This window comes from Hoplias malabaricus, chromosome 3, assembly GCF_029633855.1.
Source record: "Hoplias malabaricus isolate fHopMal1 chromosome 3, fHopMal1.hap1, whole genome shotgun sequence".
Classification (NCBI taxonomy): domain Eukaryota; kingdom Metazoa; phylum Chordata; class Actinopteri; order Characiformes; family Erythrinidae; genus Hoplias; species Hoplias malabaricus.
In genome coordinates, this window is record NC_089802.1 from 44,089,613 (window position 1) to 44,106,202 (window position 16,590).

The following is a 16,590-nucleotide window of genomic DNA, read 5'->3' on the forward strand; positions in this document are numbered from 1 at the left end:
ATTGAAGTCTCTTGAGACATCAGTGAGCCACGTTTGAGCAATAACATATTCTTTTGAGATTTTGGACCAAAATGGCATTTGGTCATGAACCTTTGGCTCTTTGGTCACAAAGTCACCAAACCTGCTGCTGAGGGGCATCTCAGAGGGAAAGTCAATTCCTACAAAGTTGCAGCTCAAGGAATGTAATGAATATTCTCATAAAATGTCTCTGGACAATTAACATTAGACAATAAAAAGAGACATCAGACACAGGAGACATAGAAGAGAAATTAGGGTCAGCAAAGAATGGTTCCAGAGTGAGAACATAGCGAGACCTCCACTAAATTTCAGTGGGAAATTCCTAGGTTTCTCATGAGAACTATCTGAGCGTCAGAAGACTGAAGATAACATCTTTTTTATTCTTTTTATCTGATTTTCTGTTATCTCTTTGAAATTACAGCGCTATGAAGCAAATCTCTTTTCTTTCCTGTGCTATGTCACATTACACGTCCAAATTAAATTCTAATTCTAATAATTTGCAAATTCTTTGAGCAACAGTATTTTCCTGAAAAGTATCACAGGGTCCTAATGCCACAAAATTTCTCAGATGTGATGCAGATTTTATCTGGACTGAGACAACGTGCCTCACAGGACACCGCGTTCCGGGACCTGCCTCCTTGTTTATCAGAGCTTCTAGTAAACCTAAATAAAGCATTCACCTTTAAATGCTCTGTCACTCCTGCGACAAGACAGTGGCCTACAGCTGCTCCTGGCCTCTCTCTTGCTCACATTCAGTCTCACCTAATCACAGGGAATGGAGTGATGCAATTGAATCACTGCCTTGCTGAATGTGCTTAAAGCAACCATCAATAAAATGGACCAAACCCAAAATGGCACAACATTAAGCTTTTAATGATATTAACAACAAACTGTGGGTAGAGTTTGAAGATATGTGTGATTCCTAAAACTATAAAAGTTGTTTTTTTAGTATAATGCTTTCTTTTCTTCTTGTCAGAAACTAGAATTAAGCCTGAATCTGAACAACATATAATGGGAATATGCAAAACTCTTATTAATCATTTATTCATTCATTGTCTGTAACTGCGTATCAAATTCAGGGTTGCGGTGGGTCTGGAGCCTACCCGTAATCACAGTCCTTCACAGGCTGCCAGTCCTTCACAGGGTGAGACACACACTCACACCTACTGACACTTTTAAGTCTCTAATCCACCTACCAACGTGTGTTTTTGGACCATGGGAGGAAACCGGAGCACCCGGAGGAAACCCACATGGACACTGGGAGAATACACCAAACTCCTCACAGACAGTCACCCGGAGCGGTCCCTGGAGCTGTGTGACTGAGACACTACCTGCTGCACCACTGTGCCACCCTCTTATTAATCACTATTCATTTATTTAATTTAGGGTTTATTCATCACTGCGATTTTAGTTCAATTTATATTCAAACGCTGAGACTATCTGGTGAATCTCAAATGATTATCGATAGCAGTAGAGTTAGGATTAGACCAGTGTTGGTTTAGGTTTTGGAGCGTGGTTTAAAGTATTAGGTGTATATTGTGATAATAAGAGTATATGTGTATAAGAATATCAGAGATTCTGTTATAAACCTATTTTAAACATGGCTGCCCCCATGTGGATGGCACATTCTATGGACCATAAAGTGGTTCATCCAGGGACTACAAAGCAATATGTTTCTTCATCATATATGAGTTGCAATATATTTTTTTTATAAAGTACAAAAAATAATGGAAATAATAATTGCTTTCTTTGTATAATGCTTTGATTGTAAAATGACTTATTGCTTCTGTGACCAGACCAGATCAGCTGAAGTCGTCATTAATAAGCACTGCATATCCACTGCAAGTCTTTGCTTGGTCACTTTAAAAACCAGTTCTGTAATTCATGGATTGCAGTCATTCCTGTCATGTGACACTCCCTTGCCCTGAAGTAAAGTAATGTTTGGATTTTACGCATAAATGTTGCAGTTTCCCATTATGGACTGAGACACGTAGAGTAATGGTCTCTTAGATTGCTCTCTGGCTCTTTGGCTCAGTTTCTGTTAATGTGGGGGCGTCTTACGATGTTCTGTGCAGATTGAGTGGGACTTCAGTTTCAGGAGCTTTTTCGTCTAAATCATGTTCTGTTAGTCTTTTTTGTGCCTGAGGCTTTCCCAGAAATCCCATTAAAATGATAAGAAAATGGAGGCAAACTGCACCACCTGGATATGTTTGCAACACCTGCCCTAAAGCTAGGTAAAATTATTTATAAGAGAGTGTCAGTAGAAACATTTGCTTGTCAGGTGTCGAGAAAGATACACATCCAGGCAGAAGCACTATTTTGGATTTCATATTAAAATGGATGTTTAAGATATTTAAGTTTCCATTACTCGTCCTTACACCTAGGTACAGACACTACAGGTAAGACTTGGTATTTTTGCTCCTGGGCTCCCCCTATAGTTGCAGAGTGTAATTCACTTTTACAGCTCTCTCCTGAAATCATGAGGAAGGAGGGATGGGGGTGGTTTCCTACCCCCCTCCGACAGTTACATAGTGCATTTTCTGCAGTGCTGAGTGCAGAATAGCAAAGGCAGAGGCTCTGTTCTCTTATTAGAGGTCAAACGAGCATCACAATGATTCTGAAGCTGTAATTTTAAGGTAAAAACATTACATAGTGTTCCTTTAAAGGCAAATTCCATTTTTCCAAGTTTCTTCATGATCAGATTATTACGACGCAAACAGTGTCATTCAGAATAGTTCTGATATGAAATGATTCAGTCTAGAAACACATACTGACTTTAAATTGTTGATGTCCAAAAACTTTTATCATGTTTATGAGTTACTCCACAATGAATTATTTCACACGTTTCAATGATAGAGTTAATGCTAAACATTTATGGAGCTCCTGTTCACTAATAACCTTCCTTTATTCGATCTTCTGCAGTGTAGCTACTGAGTAATACCTCGCTATATGAGTTTAAAGGGTTAACACGTTACTGAATGTTCCTCTGTTAGGCTTGCCATGTGCTGCACAGAATTGGCCTGAGATTTTTCATTGTTTGGCCGTGTTCTGAATGAGCGAGCAGAGAGAGCTGAAACTAGAAATGACTCCAGAAATGGCATCTTCCCTCTCCCCAGGTTTGCTGTGTGCACCTGGTGCCTCTGTATCACATCCCACTCCCCACCTCCTTCCCCCAGCTCAGCCCATTTCAGCAGCTAAACCAGCAGAGCCCCTAAGGAGGGGGGGTTTACATATTGATCATTTTAGATTGTCCTCCAGTACCCGTTCAGGGCGTAGCTTACTGCATGCAGCAGTGTGTGAGCAGCATCATAAATGAGAGAGAGAGAGAGAGAGAGAGAGAGAGAGAGAGAGAGGTAGAAGAGTATAAGAAAAAAGTAAGAGTGTTTATATGAGAGTGAGAGAGAATGGAGAAGAGCTAATACAAGAGAGAGAGAGGTACATGAGAATTAGAAAGGCTGCGAGACAGTAAATGTCAATGTGTGAGATAGATATAGAGTTAGAGGATGTGCAAAACAGAAGGTGTAAGGAACAGGAGCTGAGCAATGTGTGTGTGAGTGAGGGAGAGAGAGAGAAGAAGGGTGGGGGGGTATTACTGTGTGTGTAAGTGTATGTGAGCGAGCTCTACTGCAGTGGAGAGAAGTGAGGGGCGCTGCAGTTTGCACTGATGGAGGAGTCACTGGGGGATGTTACCTCACCACTGAGGCGTTAAGTCCACCACTCGTATTTGGACGAGTGTCTGTGATCAGGAGGACACAACTACTGCCTGGTAAGGGGGGGTTCCCTTTCTCTTGCTCTCTGTCTTGCTCGATCTCTGATTCGCTTCCTTGCTCCATGCTTGAGCCTGGCATGCAGAGTTCGTACAGAGTGTGTGTAGTGGAACGGTGTTATCGCTGGGTTGTTTAGGAACTTAAGCTACGGTAAACTGGGCACCACTCACAGCTTAAATCGTACCGTTTTTGCCTCAGTGGAGAGCGGCAAGCCCATCACAGCAGGTGCAGGAGGAGTGACAATGACCATAATTAATCATGCCATTCACTAATGTAACTGCGCTGCCATAGATTTAATAAGGAGGCGGCTGGAAGTAGAGTCCCGTGCCAGCAGTTTCCACTGCAGTGCATGAAACTGTGTTAAATTGCCTACAATTTTTTCTTCATTCATCCCTCTTGCATGTGGAAACCCTGGGGTAATGTAGTAGTACCAGTAAAAGCATGTCTAATATGGGTGCTTATCCCTTATCATTTTATCCCATGATATCCCTTATCATGGCATCCCTTATCATTTTGTGAACATGCAGTACAGGTCACTGCAGAAGACACTGAACCAGATGTGGTTCAGAGCTGTGGAGGTGTTGCTCAGGCTTGAGATGCTGAGGTAAATTGATTGCATGAGGGTCAGACCAGGACAAGGAGCTATTGAACAGACCTTCTGAAAGTAACCTGATATAATTTGTTATAACGTTTTATTTCCTCCTCGGTTGTAGTCAATTCCACCCTATCACACAATGTGAAGGTGAAGGCTGGAATCTCCTCAGAGGAAAAAAAAACAACAAACAGTTACTGCTGCTAAAACCACATTGGAGCTCAACATACTTGGAGGAGCACACTGTAAATAATAAGGTCAGAGCTTGGTTGTGTCACCCAGATACTTAAGGAAAAATCCTGATGATATTAATTAAAATAACAGAGATAGCAAAAATCAATAGGCCTTCCCTGACAGTTCCCCACAGGCTTCATAGCAACAGAACTGGCCTTCCTCCACAGATCATGACACTAAGATTTATTTGAAGAGTTAGCCTAAGATCTCTCATAATACTTGAGGATCACTCACACATCCCTCGCCCACACAGGGCCATGGGTTTAGATCAGTAACATGTTCTGCTGTTTCTCTATATTTGTTGCTGCTCTTATGCTTTAAAGGGACATATTATATCCATTTTCCTCAAGACAACACAGGGGTCTTAATGAAATTCCTGTGACAGGATCAAATAGCACAAAGGTGTTCTCCCCCCTGTCTAACAGCACCGTCCACTGTTCTTTTACATAAGAATGAGTGGTTACATAACAATGAAGGATTTCCTGGTCCATCATATTAACATTTAAATTCTAATTGTTTTGAACACAGTTTTGCCTTGTACTGCAGATTAATCTTTTAATAATAAGACCAGAGAATTGCTTGTAAACAAAACATAATAGATGTGTATATCATGGTTTTCATATGTTTCATACCATTCATACGTACCTCTAGTAAAATTACCACTGGCCAAAAGGATCCACACTTAGACACCGTTTACCCTGCATTTCAGTTCTGGTTTTAACTTGCCCTCTCTCACTTTGCCTCACCACTTCTCCTCGGGGAATCCCTGACGCCATCTTAAGTGTGTTAGAGGAGCCCTTGGAGTGGCAAGGAAACAAATTAACATCAATGTCCATCAATGTTTCTCTCTAAAGTGTGAGGAGCCAGAGTACGGTAAACATGAAACATAGTGAGAGACACAGCATTATTCATTTTATTTTTAGTTTTGTTATTCTTTCATACATTAATTTATTTATATTCATTAATTTATTATATATTTAAAATCTATTTTTAAATGAATAATTATTCCGTAGCCTATTTTTTGGAAATGGTTGCAAACATAAACATGTGTGTGTGTGTGTGCATGCGAGTGTGTGCGTTTGGCATAGGGAAGTGTTGTATGTATACCTGCCAATATGGAGATCTATGCCTTTGCACTATGGTTAGATTATAAACATACACACACTCAGACACACACACACAGGTGCATCTCAATAAATTAGAATATAATCAAAGAGATAATTTATTTTGGTAATTCAATTCTAATGTGAAACTCATATGGACTCATTACAAACAGAGTGATTTATTTCAAGCTTTTATTTCTTTTAACATTGATGATTATGGCTGTAAGTCATTATCTCAGAATATTAAAATATTATATAAGCCCAATTTAATAAGTGATTTTTAATACAGAAATGTTAGCCTACTGAAAAGTATGTACAGTATATGCACTCAATACTTGGTCTGGGCTCCTTTTGCATGGATTACTGCATCAATACAGCGTGCAGGTGATCAGCCTGTGGCACTGCTGAGATGTTATGGAAGCCCAGGTTGCTCTGATAGTGGCCTTCAGCTCGTCTGTATTGTTGGGTCTGGTGTCTATCATCTTCCTTTTGACTATACCCCATAAATTCTCTATGGGATTTAGATCAGGGCGAGTTTGCTGGCCAATCAAGCAGAGTGATACTGTGGTCATTAAACCAGGTATTGGTACTTTTGGCAGTGTGGACAAGTCCTGCTGGAAAATTAAATTCACATCTCCATCTTCACATCTTGAGAGCAGAGGGATGCACGAAGTACTCCCCTTTTTCTATGACACTTTTTCTTCCATTCTACTGTCCATTAATATGCTCCAGCAGGAGAGTGTCAGTAACTGCTAATACTCTGTCAAGCCATGATTGTGTAGCCTACTGAACCAGACTAAGGGATTATTTTAAAGACTTTGCAAGTGTTTTGTGTTGATTATTCAAATTTTCTGAGATTATGACATTTGAGTTTTCATTTCATTGTAAGCCATAATCAACAACATTAAAAAAAATTTAAATAATCGGTTGATATAGATCACTCTGTTCGTAATGCATCTATATAATATATGAGTTCAGCGTTTTGAACTGAATTACAGAAATAAATTAACGTTTTGATGATATTCTAATTGATTGAGGTGTTCCTGCATGTATGTATTCAAATATAGATCTATGCAGTGGGGTGCATGTTTGTCTTTGCTGCCAAGAATAAGTGTGTTTTGACACAAAAACCCGCTCCATGTTGCCCCCTCCTCACCTCACACGGGTAGTGGCCACTGGAAGTGTGGAGGACACGTTAAAATCAGAATTAAAATTCAGTTTTAGTCTTTGAATATGCCAAGAGCTTGTCTAATTTCACTCATAAACCTGCATTTGATTAAAGTAGCTTGTCCTCATTTTCTTGACTTTTGGCCTGTACCATTAAAAATGCATAAATGAACTGAAAAGAACTGTCCCAGAAGACAGGTTTATTGCTGAAAACCTGCTCATTGATGGCACTGGAGACTTAATGGTGATTCTCATAATTTCCTCAGGAGATATAGCATCAGACAAAAAGGAGATATTTCTGGTCCAGGTAAAATGAATAACAGCTATTTAAAGATTAAAACCGAGAAAGATCTGTAGGTTGAATGAGAAATAATTGAGTTAATGCTTTTAATTCAGTTTGAAAATGAGCTAGATAAACAGGACTGATCATTCAGCAAATCTGAGCCCAGAGTAAAACCTCACTGAGATCTCAACTAAATGCCATGAAGAGACACAGATAAGATTACTGGGAATTTTTTTTAATTTATTTCAGGAAAAATCTCAATCAATCTCAATCAATTTTGTTGTGCAGAAAAAAACACATTTTTTTTGTTTCTGTAGGGCAGTAATCCCTGTGTTCTTGGAGATGTTACTTCTCAGAAAGATTATGGAATCCATCTGCAGTATGAGTCAAACTCAACTAAAGAGTTGAAACACTTAACGGCTAATGACAGGAACATGGGCTAACCTTTCTAACATACTTTTCTAAAAATGTAACTTACAAAGCTGTTTGCTCGCTGGGCGCAATGCCTAGGCCACTCTGGGTCTCCTCAACAGAGCAGATCCACTGGATTAAGGGAGAATCCCCCCCTAATCCATAAGTACCTTTTAGTTACAGTTGCATCCCACTGAGACTGTCACTTTTCGCTCATATTAAAATGTAGAATGTTGTTAGTATATCCCAAAATCCAAGCACAATAAAGTGTAAATCCATGAGGCTCCCTGTACAGAGAAAAACATCTGTTATTGTGTCATCCCCATGGTCCACTGCTGCCACACGGCTCTTTTTCTCCAGCAGCACAGAGCCCATTTGACTCTAAATGTGTAATGTGTCTTGACTCTGTGCTGTATTTGCTTTTAAGAACTCTTGAAAGTTATCCGTGCTTCTTTCTGGCTGCAGCCTTGAAGCTGAATGCTTTCTATTCCCCCGTGTTTTCCTCTGAGGAGAATAGAACATTGATTACTTTGTGTCTAGGGCTCTTTCTATGTGGACAGAGCCTCAGTCCCCATGCCGAGGAGCAAACATACTGCTCCGATTTGTGTTTTCCTTGCCTGGCCATTTATTAGATTCAATAATTATGGACAATTATCAAGACTCTCATTAGTGTAATCGGGTGTATAAGTGCAGCAAAAATGCAAAACTGTGTAGTTGGAAAGGGGTGATTAAAGAAATGGATTTAGGCTCCAAACAACTGTTTGTATGTTTTTCCCTTGGCTACTTCAAAGCTGTGCTTAGCTGACTTTCAAACCATTCAGGGTCCCGTTTCATTTTGCTCCCCACTTGCCCCTGTGGGGGGTTTTGGATTTTCTGAGTGTGTGAATCTGCCTCTTGAACATTTCACTGAGAACGTTGCTGTGAATTTAGCTGTGCAACTTGAGTTCACCCTTCTGCAGGCAGGGGGCAGTGTGGAGACTATGAATCAGTTGTACTGTGGCTTTTTTTCCTGGAAAGGAAGCAAGTTACCCTAAACACTTATATATACCGGAATACTGGAAGTTATGTTACAAACCGATTTCAGTCTGAATATCTTAAGTAGGTCCACCTTCTTTTAAAGTTAAGGGACTGAAATGAATGGTTTCTCTTCATAGACAGGAAACAGCATAAATTATGGCTCTAGGTCTTGTTAATTTTCTCAGCAACAGAATAGCTAGAGCACCTGTTGTCACATTTTGGTTTCTCCTGAAAGGGTTCACCACAACAGATCACCCACCAACCCGGCTGGGGATCTGCACATTAAGCACGGCACACATTTTATTTTGCCAGATTCCCTTTCTAACACAACAACCCTCCCATTTTCTAGAACAGTTAAAGTGTCTAATTTGGCTAATTAGCAGTATTTCTTTCTACACAGCAAATTCTCCAGTGTTAAATCAACACCATTAGTGTTAACTTAACACTGAGAGTGTTAAAGTATTACACTAACAGTGTTAATTTTACACTAATAGTGTTGATTTAACACTGGTGAATTTGCTGTGTAGTTAGCGACTTTACTGTATGATATGAATGTATATTACAGTTTTCCCCTGCACTGACACAAATGCCTGCAATCACATACAACCTTGCAGAGTCAAGAGGTTCTTGGATGATGGAAATGAGCAAAAACACTAATTGTGTGTTTGCTAGCGTAAATGCTATCACTGACTTGGGCTGTTACTCTTTAGCACCTACTGGAATATATTTAAGCACTGACCATGAGACTGGAACTTTTGGAACTAGACGGTGGCCAGTAGCCAATAGAAAAAACACAGTTCTGGTTTCTGGTGCTAAAGGTTCCAGTATCTTGCAGTGGAATAATTATATAAATGGTTCTTGGCTTGTTTGTACTTTTTGGGGGTTAGTCATTTATTGGCATATGACCTTTATGTTATGTGGAAAAAAAAATTCATCCTATTTAAGACAAAAAATGCCCATTTCAAGGGCTGGTTCATAGAATCCAAAAGTGGCGTCAAAGTACTCTTAACTTTCAAGAGTGTGTGTACTTCTGTCTGCCATTATTGAGATGAATTTTACATGTGTCTGCTCTGCAGATGTCAGGGTCAAAGCCTGGCCAGTTTGGCAGCTGTGTAGCCCGATTCTGTCCAGTTGTCTTGCTTGCTCATTTAGCTGGGCCTGCGAGATTGCCTGTCTCCCAAACTCAGACAGATCACTTCTCCCTTGCTTTGTCTCTCTGAGAGAGAGGGTGAAGTCAAATGAAAGCTACACTTCCCCCATCACAAACTGCTGAGAGCGGAGCTCGGAGACCAGTGATTTATCTGAGGGAAATGCTGCTTTAGGTTCTGCTACATTCCCTCTTCTAATGCTCCAATCATCCAATTGAATCAGTGCTTTTGGGACCCAGTAGGAATACACAGCCATGTCCAGTGCTACATGATTTTTCAGAGGATATTCATGCCAAACTCATTGTTCATTCCCATCCTTTTTGAGGGGATGCAGTGGGGGGCTATCATTTTTCCCATGCAGGGCAAGGGATGAAAGCCAAAGCCCTGATCTGTCAAAATCACTTTCAATATGACGAGTCCGGACCAGTGAGAAGCATTCTAATGAGAGCCTGTTGTGACTGATAGTGTGAGCGAGTGAAAAGGGCAGCCTCATCATATTCTCCATGCCGGCGCAATGGCTACAACGATGGGACGTTGTCAATCAATAGCTCAGCTAGAGAGCAAATGTCAGTCTAACTCAGCAGGTGAGCAGTGGAGCTGCAGAGAAGAGGGGGCAGATAACAAGCAATGGGGTAAAAAAAATCAATGACACCCTCCATTGTGCCTACCATGTAATGTAGTGGAGCTCTACATGGAATGGCTACTAATGGAAGACTGGCTGGAAATGGACGGTAATAATGAGTGAAAGGCTTGAGACTATGAGAACTGGGTTGTGATTAAAAATCAGTAGCTCCTCCCAATAGTTAACCTAGAACCTAGATGAATTTAATACACATCTGCCTTGTTGGTTCACCTTAGAGAGAGAGAGAGAGAGAGAGAGAGAGAGAGAGAGAGAGAGAGAGAGAGAGAGAGAGAGAGAGAGCACAGTGCAGTTGTGCTTGAGTTAATCAATATCCTCGTCCAGAAATCCTTCAGCAAAGATTTAAGAGTGCCGGTTGTTTTTGTGTTCTCTCACTCTCTTTTATCCTCTGACTTAACTCTTTTCTTTAGTGGAGAAAATTCTCATACACGAATTATATTTAAAACAGAGACTGACACTGGTCTGATACCAGGATGATATCAGCAGAAAATGATGAAACCAACATCAGCAAAAAACAAATGAATCCAATCCGATTCTGTAAGGAATATATGCAGAATTATTGCTTAAAACACAATATAATGTAAGCTCACATTTAGTCACATGATAACAGCAGTTGTGTCGTCTTTAGTATAAACACCTTGGAAGTCATTTGACTTCAGTTTTGTCTAAAGTGTGATGCTGTTCTACAAGGGTCTTACCTTAGATATGGGACATTTCTTTGCAGGATTTGATAGCATTCAGCATGCTCCAATTCATCCCATATGTACTTGGTGATGCTCCATTACTACAGAGAACCTGAAGTACTCTGGAGTGGCATAGAGAATGATGACTATCCAGAGCATCCTACTTTGTTTAAGTTTACAAGCTGTGTGTGACCAAATGAACATCTGTTTTTGCAGTTGGTTCAATTTAAAGAGCTGAATTCACTCATTATAAGAGGTGTCTATGAACATTTGTATACGTAGTGTATTTCTTCCTGTGGGTAGTACAGACTGCATTGTCAGGAGTCCTCCATTGATGACATGTTCATTAGTTAGCTAACACCTTAGTTGTTACCTAACATTAGAATTGTGCTTAAAGTGTTCTCCTCAAAGTGTGTTGAGTTCCAAAGATTAGTGGCAGTTCTTAAAAGATCCAGTGGCAGGTTTCACATGTCTCAAAGGAAGCAAGTGCTAACCTTTACTCTTTAGTTTGATAGCATCACTTGTCACTGAGGGAGTCCTCACTCATGAGGGGTGGGGTGGGGTGGGGGAGGGTTCTCAATAATAAAAGCAAGGGTGAAAATTGGTTGAGGGGGAAAAAAAAGAAACATTAAGCCAGTATTTTGGGTTTCAGTTTATGTATCATGTATCAAAGACGAGGTGATAGAATTCCAGCTCTATTTTGAAAACCTTTGACCCGTTTAACACGCTCTTGCTGCCCATGTGTTGTACATATTACTTCACTTCCACTGCTTAATATGTGCCTGTGCAGGTTGACACAGCAATCAATAAAGCGTATTAAAGCGATCCCCTCTTAGTCTAAAGAGAATGAATGTGTAATTAGGATTTAGCCATTAGCATTAGGGCAATCGCACAGTTGTTCAGTTTTCCCCCCGTTTCCCCTGTCTCGTTTATATCTCTCCTTACCTATCACCTTACAGGTTAACAGGAGTTGGCAAAGAGGAGTTTATTCAGTAAGGAAAAGAAAGCACTGTTGTCTGGTACTGAGTCTTAGACTCAGAAAAATGTCAAGTTTATTTAAAAGGAAAAAAAAGAACCAGGTTTATGAATAAGCAGTTATTCCCCAGTGGAAACTCTTTCAACTTATCCCGTATGCATTTTCTGAGCATTTGATGATGACAAGGATGTAGCATTTCATTTGAATGAAATACAGTTAATTGGGTAGCACAGTGGTGCTGCAGGTACTGTTGCGGCCAAATGGCTCTTAAATCTGGGGGTCCCAAGTTTGACCCTTGCCTCAGGTGACTGTCTGTGAGCAGTCCAAAAACACATATTGGTAGGTGGATTACCTGTGTAAAAAATGTGAGAGTTTGTGAGTGACTGGGCAAGTGTGTGATGCCCTGTGAGGGACTGGTGTCTTATTCCATTACACCCAATGGTTCCGGGTAGGCTCTGGACCCACGTGACACTGAACAAGATGAAGTAGCTACAGAATATAAATGAATGAATGCGCTTTTTGTATTAAAGCTCATTTTAATTTTTTTGATAGAGCTCCCTCATTCCAGAGAACACAGTTCTATTGCCCCACAGCCCAGTGCTGGAGGGTTTTATATCCCTCTATGCCATACTTTACACTGAGCCGTGTGACATTAGTTTCATGGGTAGCTGCTCTGGAACGTTTCCTCTGTCGGTCAGTGCTTTTCTGTGGAAAAATACAAGCCACGTGTGTGAAATATGTTCACTTCCCTGAATTCACTCATTAGAAGATGTCTGGATACTTTGGGTTCATAAGCTGTATGGAGAAGTTGAATTTGCCGACTATACTTTTATTCTCTTTCAGACATTGTAACCCACTCCTCTGTTACTGGAGACTCCTCAGAACTTATAGCTTTGTGTATGGATCCATGTTCATCCCATTTAATCGCAGAGGAACTATTGTTATTATCTTTATTCACAGAGGACGCTTGGTTGTTTTTACCAGAGGATGACATTGTAGTGGTGAAGATTATTTAGTCTAAACCAAAGAGAAAGAGATATATCTGCTCTGGACAATGTCCAGCTTAGCTTTTCGCATTTGGTTTTATAGTGGATCCACCAGTTAGTGACAGGTTTTGATTTTACTTGCACTAAAGCTGTCTTGGCAGGAGAAATCAACATTAATTTAGTTGATATACATTTAATAATTTTCATATTGACATTGTTGAAAGACAATTATACACTGATTCTCTCTGCCACACTGACTGTACAGATGCACTTACAGCCTGTAGTCCAGCTGTTGCTCTGCATACTATGTGAGCCCCCTTTCACCCTGTTTGGTCGGTGGGCATTCTCAGCACTGCAGTGACACTGGCATGTCAGGGATGATGTGTTAATATGTATTGTGCTAGTATGGGTGGATCAGACACAGCAGTTCTCCTGGAGATTGTCCAGTCATTGTTAACTCATTTAAATTCTTATGATGTTAAAAGATCTCAGTCAATTGGTAGATTATTTTTCTCCTTTTAAGGCATGTTCCAAAATGATTTGGCAAACGAGTGAAAATATTCCCTTTGGAAAACCTAAACATTTGTAGAAGAAAAATGAAATATGACCGTTCCTAAATGCGATATATCAGATAGATTTAAGTTGATTTGGCTCCCTGGGACATCATTATTTGCAGTGTGCCATTCTTTATTGCCCTTGTCTGTCTCCACCAGACTGTTTCATTAAGGTGACTGTAGGAATATGTTTTGTTGCTGTATTAGCCCTTAAAATATTTCCGTTTCATTATCTGTTACCTATTTCATTAGTTTTTGAAACATAGCCTAATAAAAGCCTGTTATAAACCTGGATTTTAAATCACAACATTCTGTTGCTGTCAAAAAAGAAAACCCTCAAATCTCCCAAATGGTTCTGCCACAGAAGGAGTAAGCTAAATTTTTGTAATGGAGGCTTATGTAAAGGTATTATATTCCAAGTAATTTTGGACCCCTTGGATTTATCCATTCACCATGGACATTTGTTATTATTATATTATCATAATAATTAATTGCAGTAATAATAATTAAAATGTTAGTAATGAATACATATATTTATTTATCTTTGTATTTGTTTAAGTTCTGTTGATAGTTAAACACAAATTTGTTCTTTGCTGTATTTGAAAATGATTTATAATTATTGTTTCTACTGAATGTAATTGTGCAAGAACATTATTTTTATTAAAAAATAATTAATTTAACCCAAAGTCTAGGAAAGATTTTTAAGATGGAAATATGGAAGTCTACCTTTTTAATTCACTAACTAATTAGAATAGTTAAAAGTAAGTGTATCTGATTATTAAATGTATTTTATGTCATTTTTATATTTGTTTTATACTTTTGAAAAAGAGAATAACAGATATTTATTACTGTGTTATAAATATAAATATGTGTACTCTCTTGGTACAGTGGTGGTGAGCTCTGCTCTTTCGTGTTTCCTTCAAAGCTGTGTCCCTATCATTTGTCTTCCATGGCGTCCTTTTCTCGCCTGAAGCCCCCGATGTCGCACCTTGATTTCTGCTCCCATTGTTTATATGGCGTATATTCGCTCATTAAAAAAGGCCTTCCTTCCCAGTGCTGTGGGCTTTAACCACATATATTTCTTGGTGCTTTTGCTGTATTACTGATTACAATGTCTGGATGCAGGGCATTGTGTAGTATTAATGTTTTCTTCCAGCTGTGACCCTCTCATCTCTAAAGGATGGACAGTATATGGTCAGTGGGACACAGAGGTTCTTACAAATTTTGTTTCAGGTGTCCCCATCACATCAATCTTCTACTCTGCCTCACATGAGCTCTTTTCTGGTGGGTGAACGGTGTTCTGGTGCTCTCTTGCAGGGCCTAGCTGCACAAAATGAAGTGGAACCTGTTCAAGAAGAAACCAGAGGCCATGGTGGGCCCTGAACCCACAGGCCTGGAAGGCACACACCCACCCAGCACCATCACAATGTCCCCTGCCCCAGCAGTCTCCACAATAGCAGACAACTCCACCAAGTCTGGAGGATCCTCCATGAATGACCTTGTCAAGAAGTTCAGTAACAAGATCCTCAATGAGATTGAGACCATCCCACGTGAGTCCTGTCATGATGGTTTCAGATTGGTGGTGGGGCATAAAAAGATAAACACTTAAATATCCCCTACTTCACGTTTAACCAGTGTGTCTCAGCAAACTCTCTCTCTTTCTCTCTCTCTCTTTTTCTCTCTCTCTCTCCCTCCTGCAGTTCCTCCCTGGGCTCTGATTGCCATTGCTGTGGTGGGCGCCCTCTTCATCCTCACCTGCTGCTTCTGCATCATTAAGAAGTGTTGCTGCAAGAAGAAGAAGAACAAGAAAGGCAAGAAGGGCAAGGATGGCTTCAACATGAAGAACATGCAGGGAGGAGACGTACGTAAATAGAGAGCGGGGGCCGGGACCATTTGGGCAAAACAGAAAATATTAAATCAATCCAGTTGTATAATTTTATATATGTGCTGTGGTCCACTGTTCAGAGTGCACCACAACTAAGTCAAGATCAGTCTGGCTTTGACTCTGCCAACATTAAAGGGAAGAGTGTTGTGAGCCTGTGGTGTAATGAGAGCACATCTATGTGTATGGAAGAGGAGAGTCCATCCACTCTGTGTGTGTGTGTGTGTGTAATTTTATTTCCTGTGTTTTGTGATTAATATGTGATTGTATAATCATATTGTGTTCTCTGATGAGAAAAGACATGCTAGGTGCTAACAAAAGGAAAAAAGAGAAAAGATACTCAGACTTTTCAGATGTGTGAATACCAGTGGTGTAGTCAACAAGGCTAAAAGTGTATGGTACTATGCCTAGCTGGCCCAATCCAGCTAGCTAGGCTAGCATAGCTAGCAAATAAATACCTTTAAAACGTAAAAAATATAATCTTCAAAAGCTGTAGGTCTTTTTTTTCAGCCAAGTTAAGGAGAGCCACTTATTATTATTATTATTATTATTATTATTATTATTATTATAAAACACAAGATATTATTATTATGTTACGAGAAACTATGACTCTTACCCTGAATGCAGTGTACATTTCAACAACACTCATTAAGACCATAGTTTTAACATGAAACACAAAACATAACAATGCCCTAACCTATTTCTGACAACATTTACTATTTACTATGTGTATATTATTTACACTTTGCCTGTCAGATATGTCTGGACCTAGAGGGTTACTATGCTGAAAGTGGGCAGTCTGTAAAGCAGATGTTTAGTGATGAGTCAGATGAGATTTGGTCCTAATTTGTGCCTAGGCCTGTCACAATAATTACATTATTGACTTATCGTACAATATATGGACATTACCTCAATAATTCATGCTGACCTCAAAGTCACCCATTGTGTTTACTGACGTATTCATTTACATAAGAATGAAAGTCATGAGCCATTTTATCCAGTTGCTGTCCTCTGTTTTTCTCTGATCTCTCTATTCTGGAGATGTTATGTGGATTTGTTTTAAAACATTGGTTTTATTTAATTTATTTATTATATTTGAACATTTTTTATATTTCAATTCCAGTGTCTG

The 16,590-nt window shown here is 39.7% G+C and overlaps 1 protein-coding gene across 4 annotated transcripts in view; it reads left to right on the forward strand.

Moving 5' to 3' along the window:
* The window catches only part of LOC136691886 (synaptotagmin-2), a 62,520-nt gene that overhangs the window by 33,780 nt on the left and 12,150 nt on the right, over positions 1-16,590 (forward strand). For 3 of the 4 annotated variants that reach the window (XM_066664795.1, XM_066664798.1, XM_066664797.1), the window contains 2 exons: positions 14,897-15,129; positions 15,280-15,440. In XM_066664795.1, coding sequence (XP_066520892.1) covers positions 14,913-15,129; positions 15,280-15,440 — 378 coding nt within the window. In that variant the 5' untranslated portion in view covers positions 14,897-14,912. Of the gene's footprint in view, positions 1-3,647; positions 3,785-14,896; positions 15,130-15,279; positions 15,441-16,590 lie in introns of those variants that run through there. The other variant, XM_066664796.1, reaches the window with a different exon arrangement.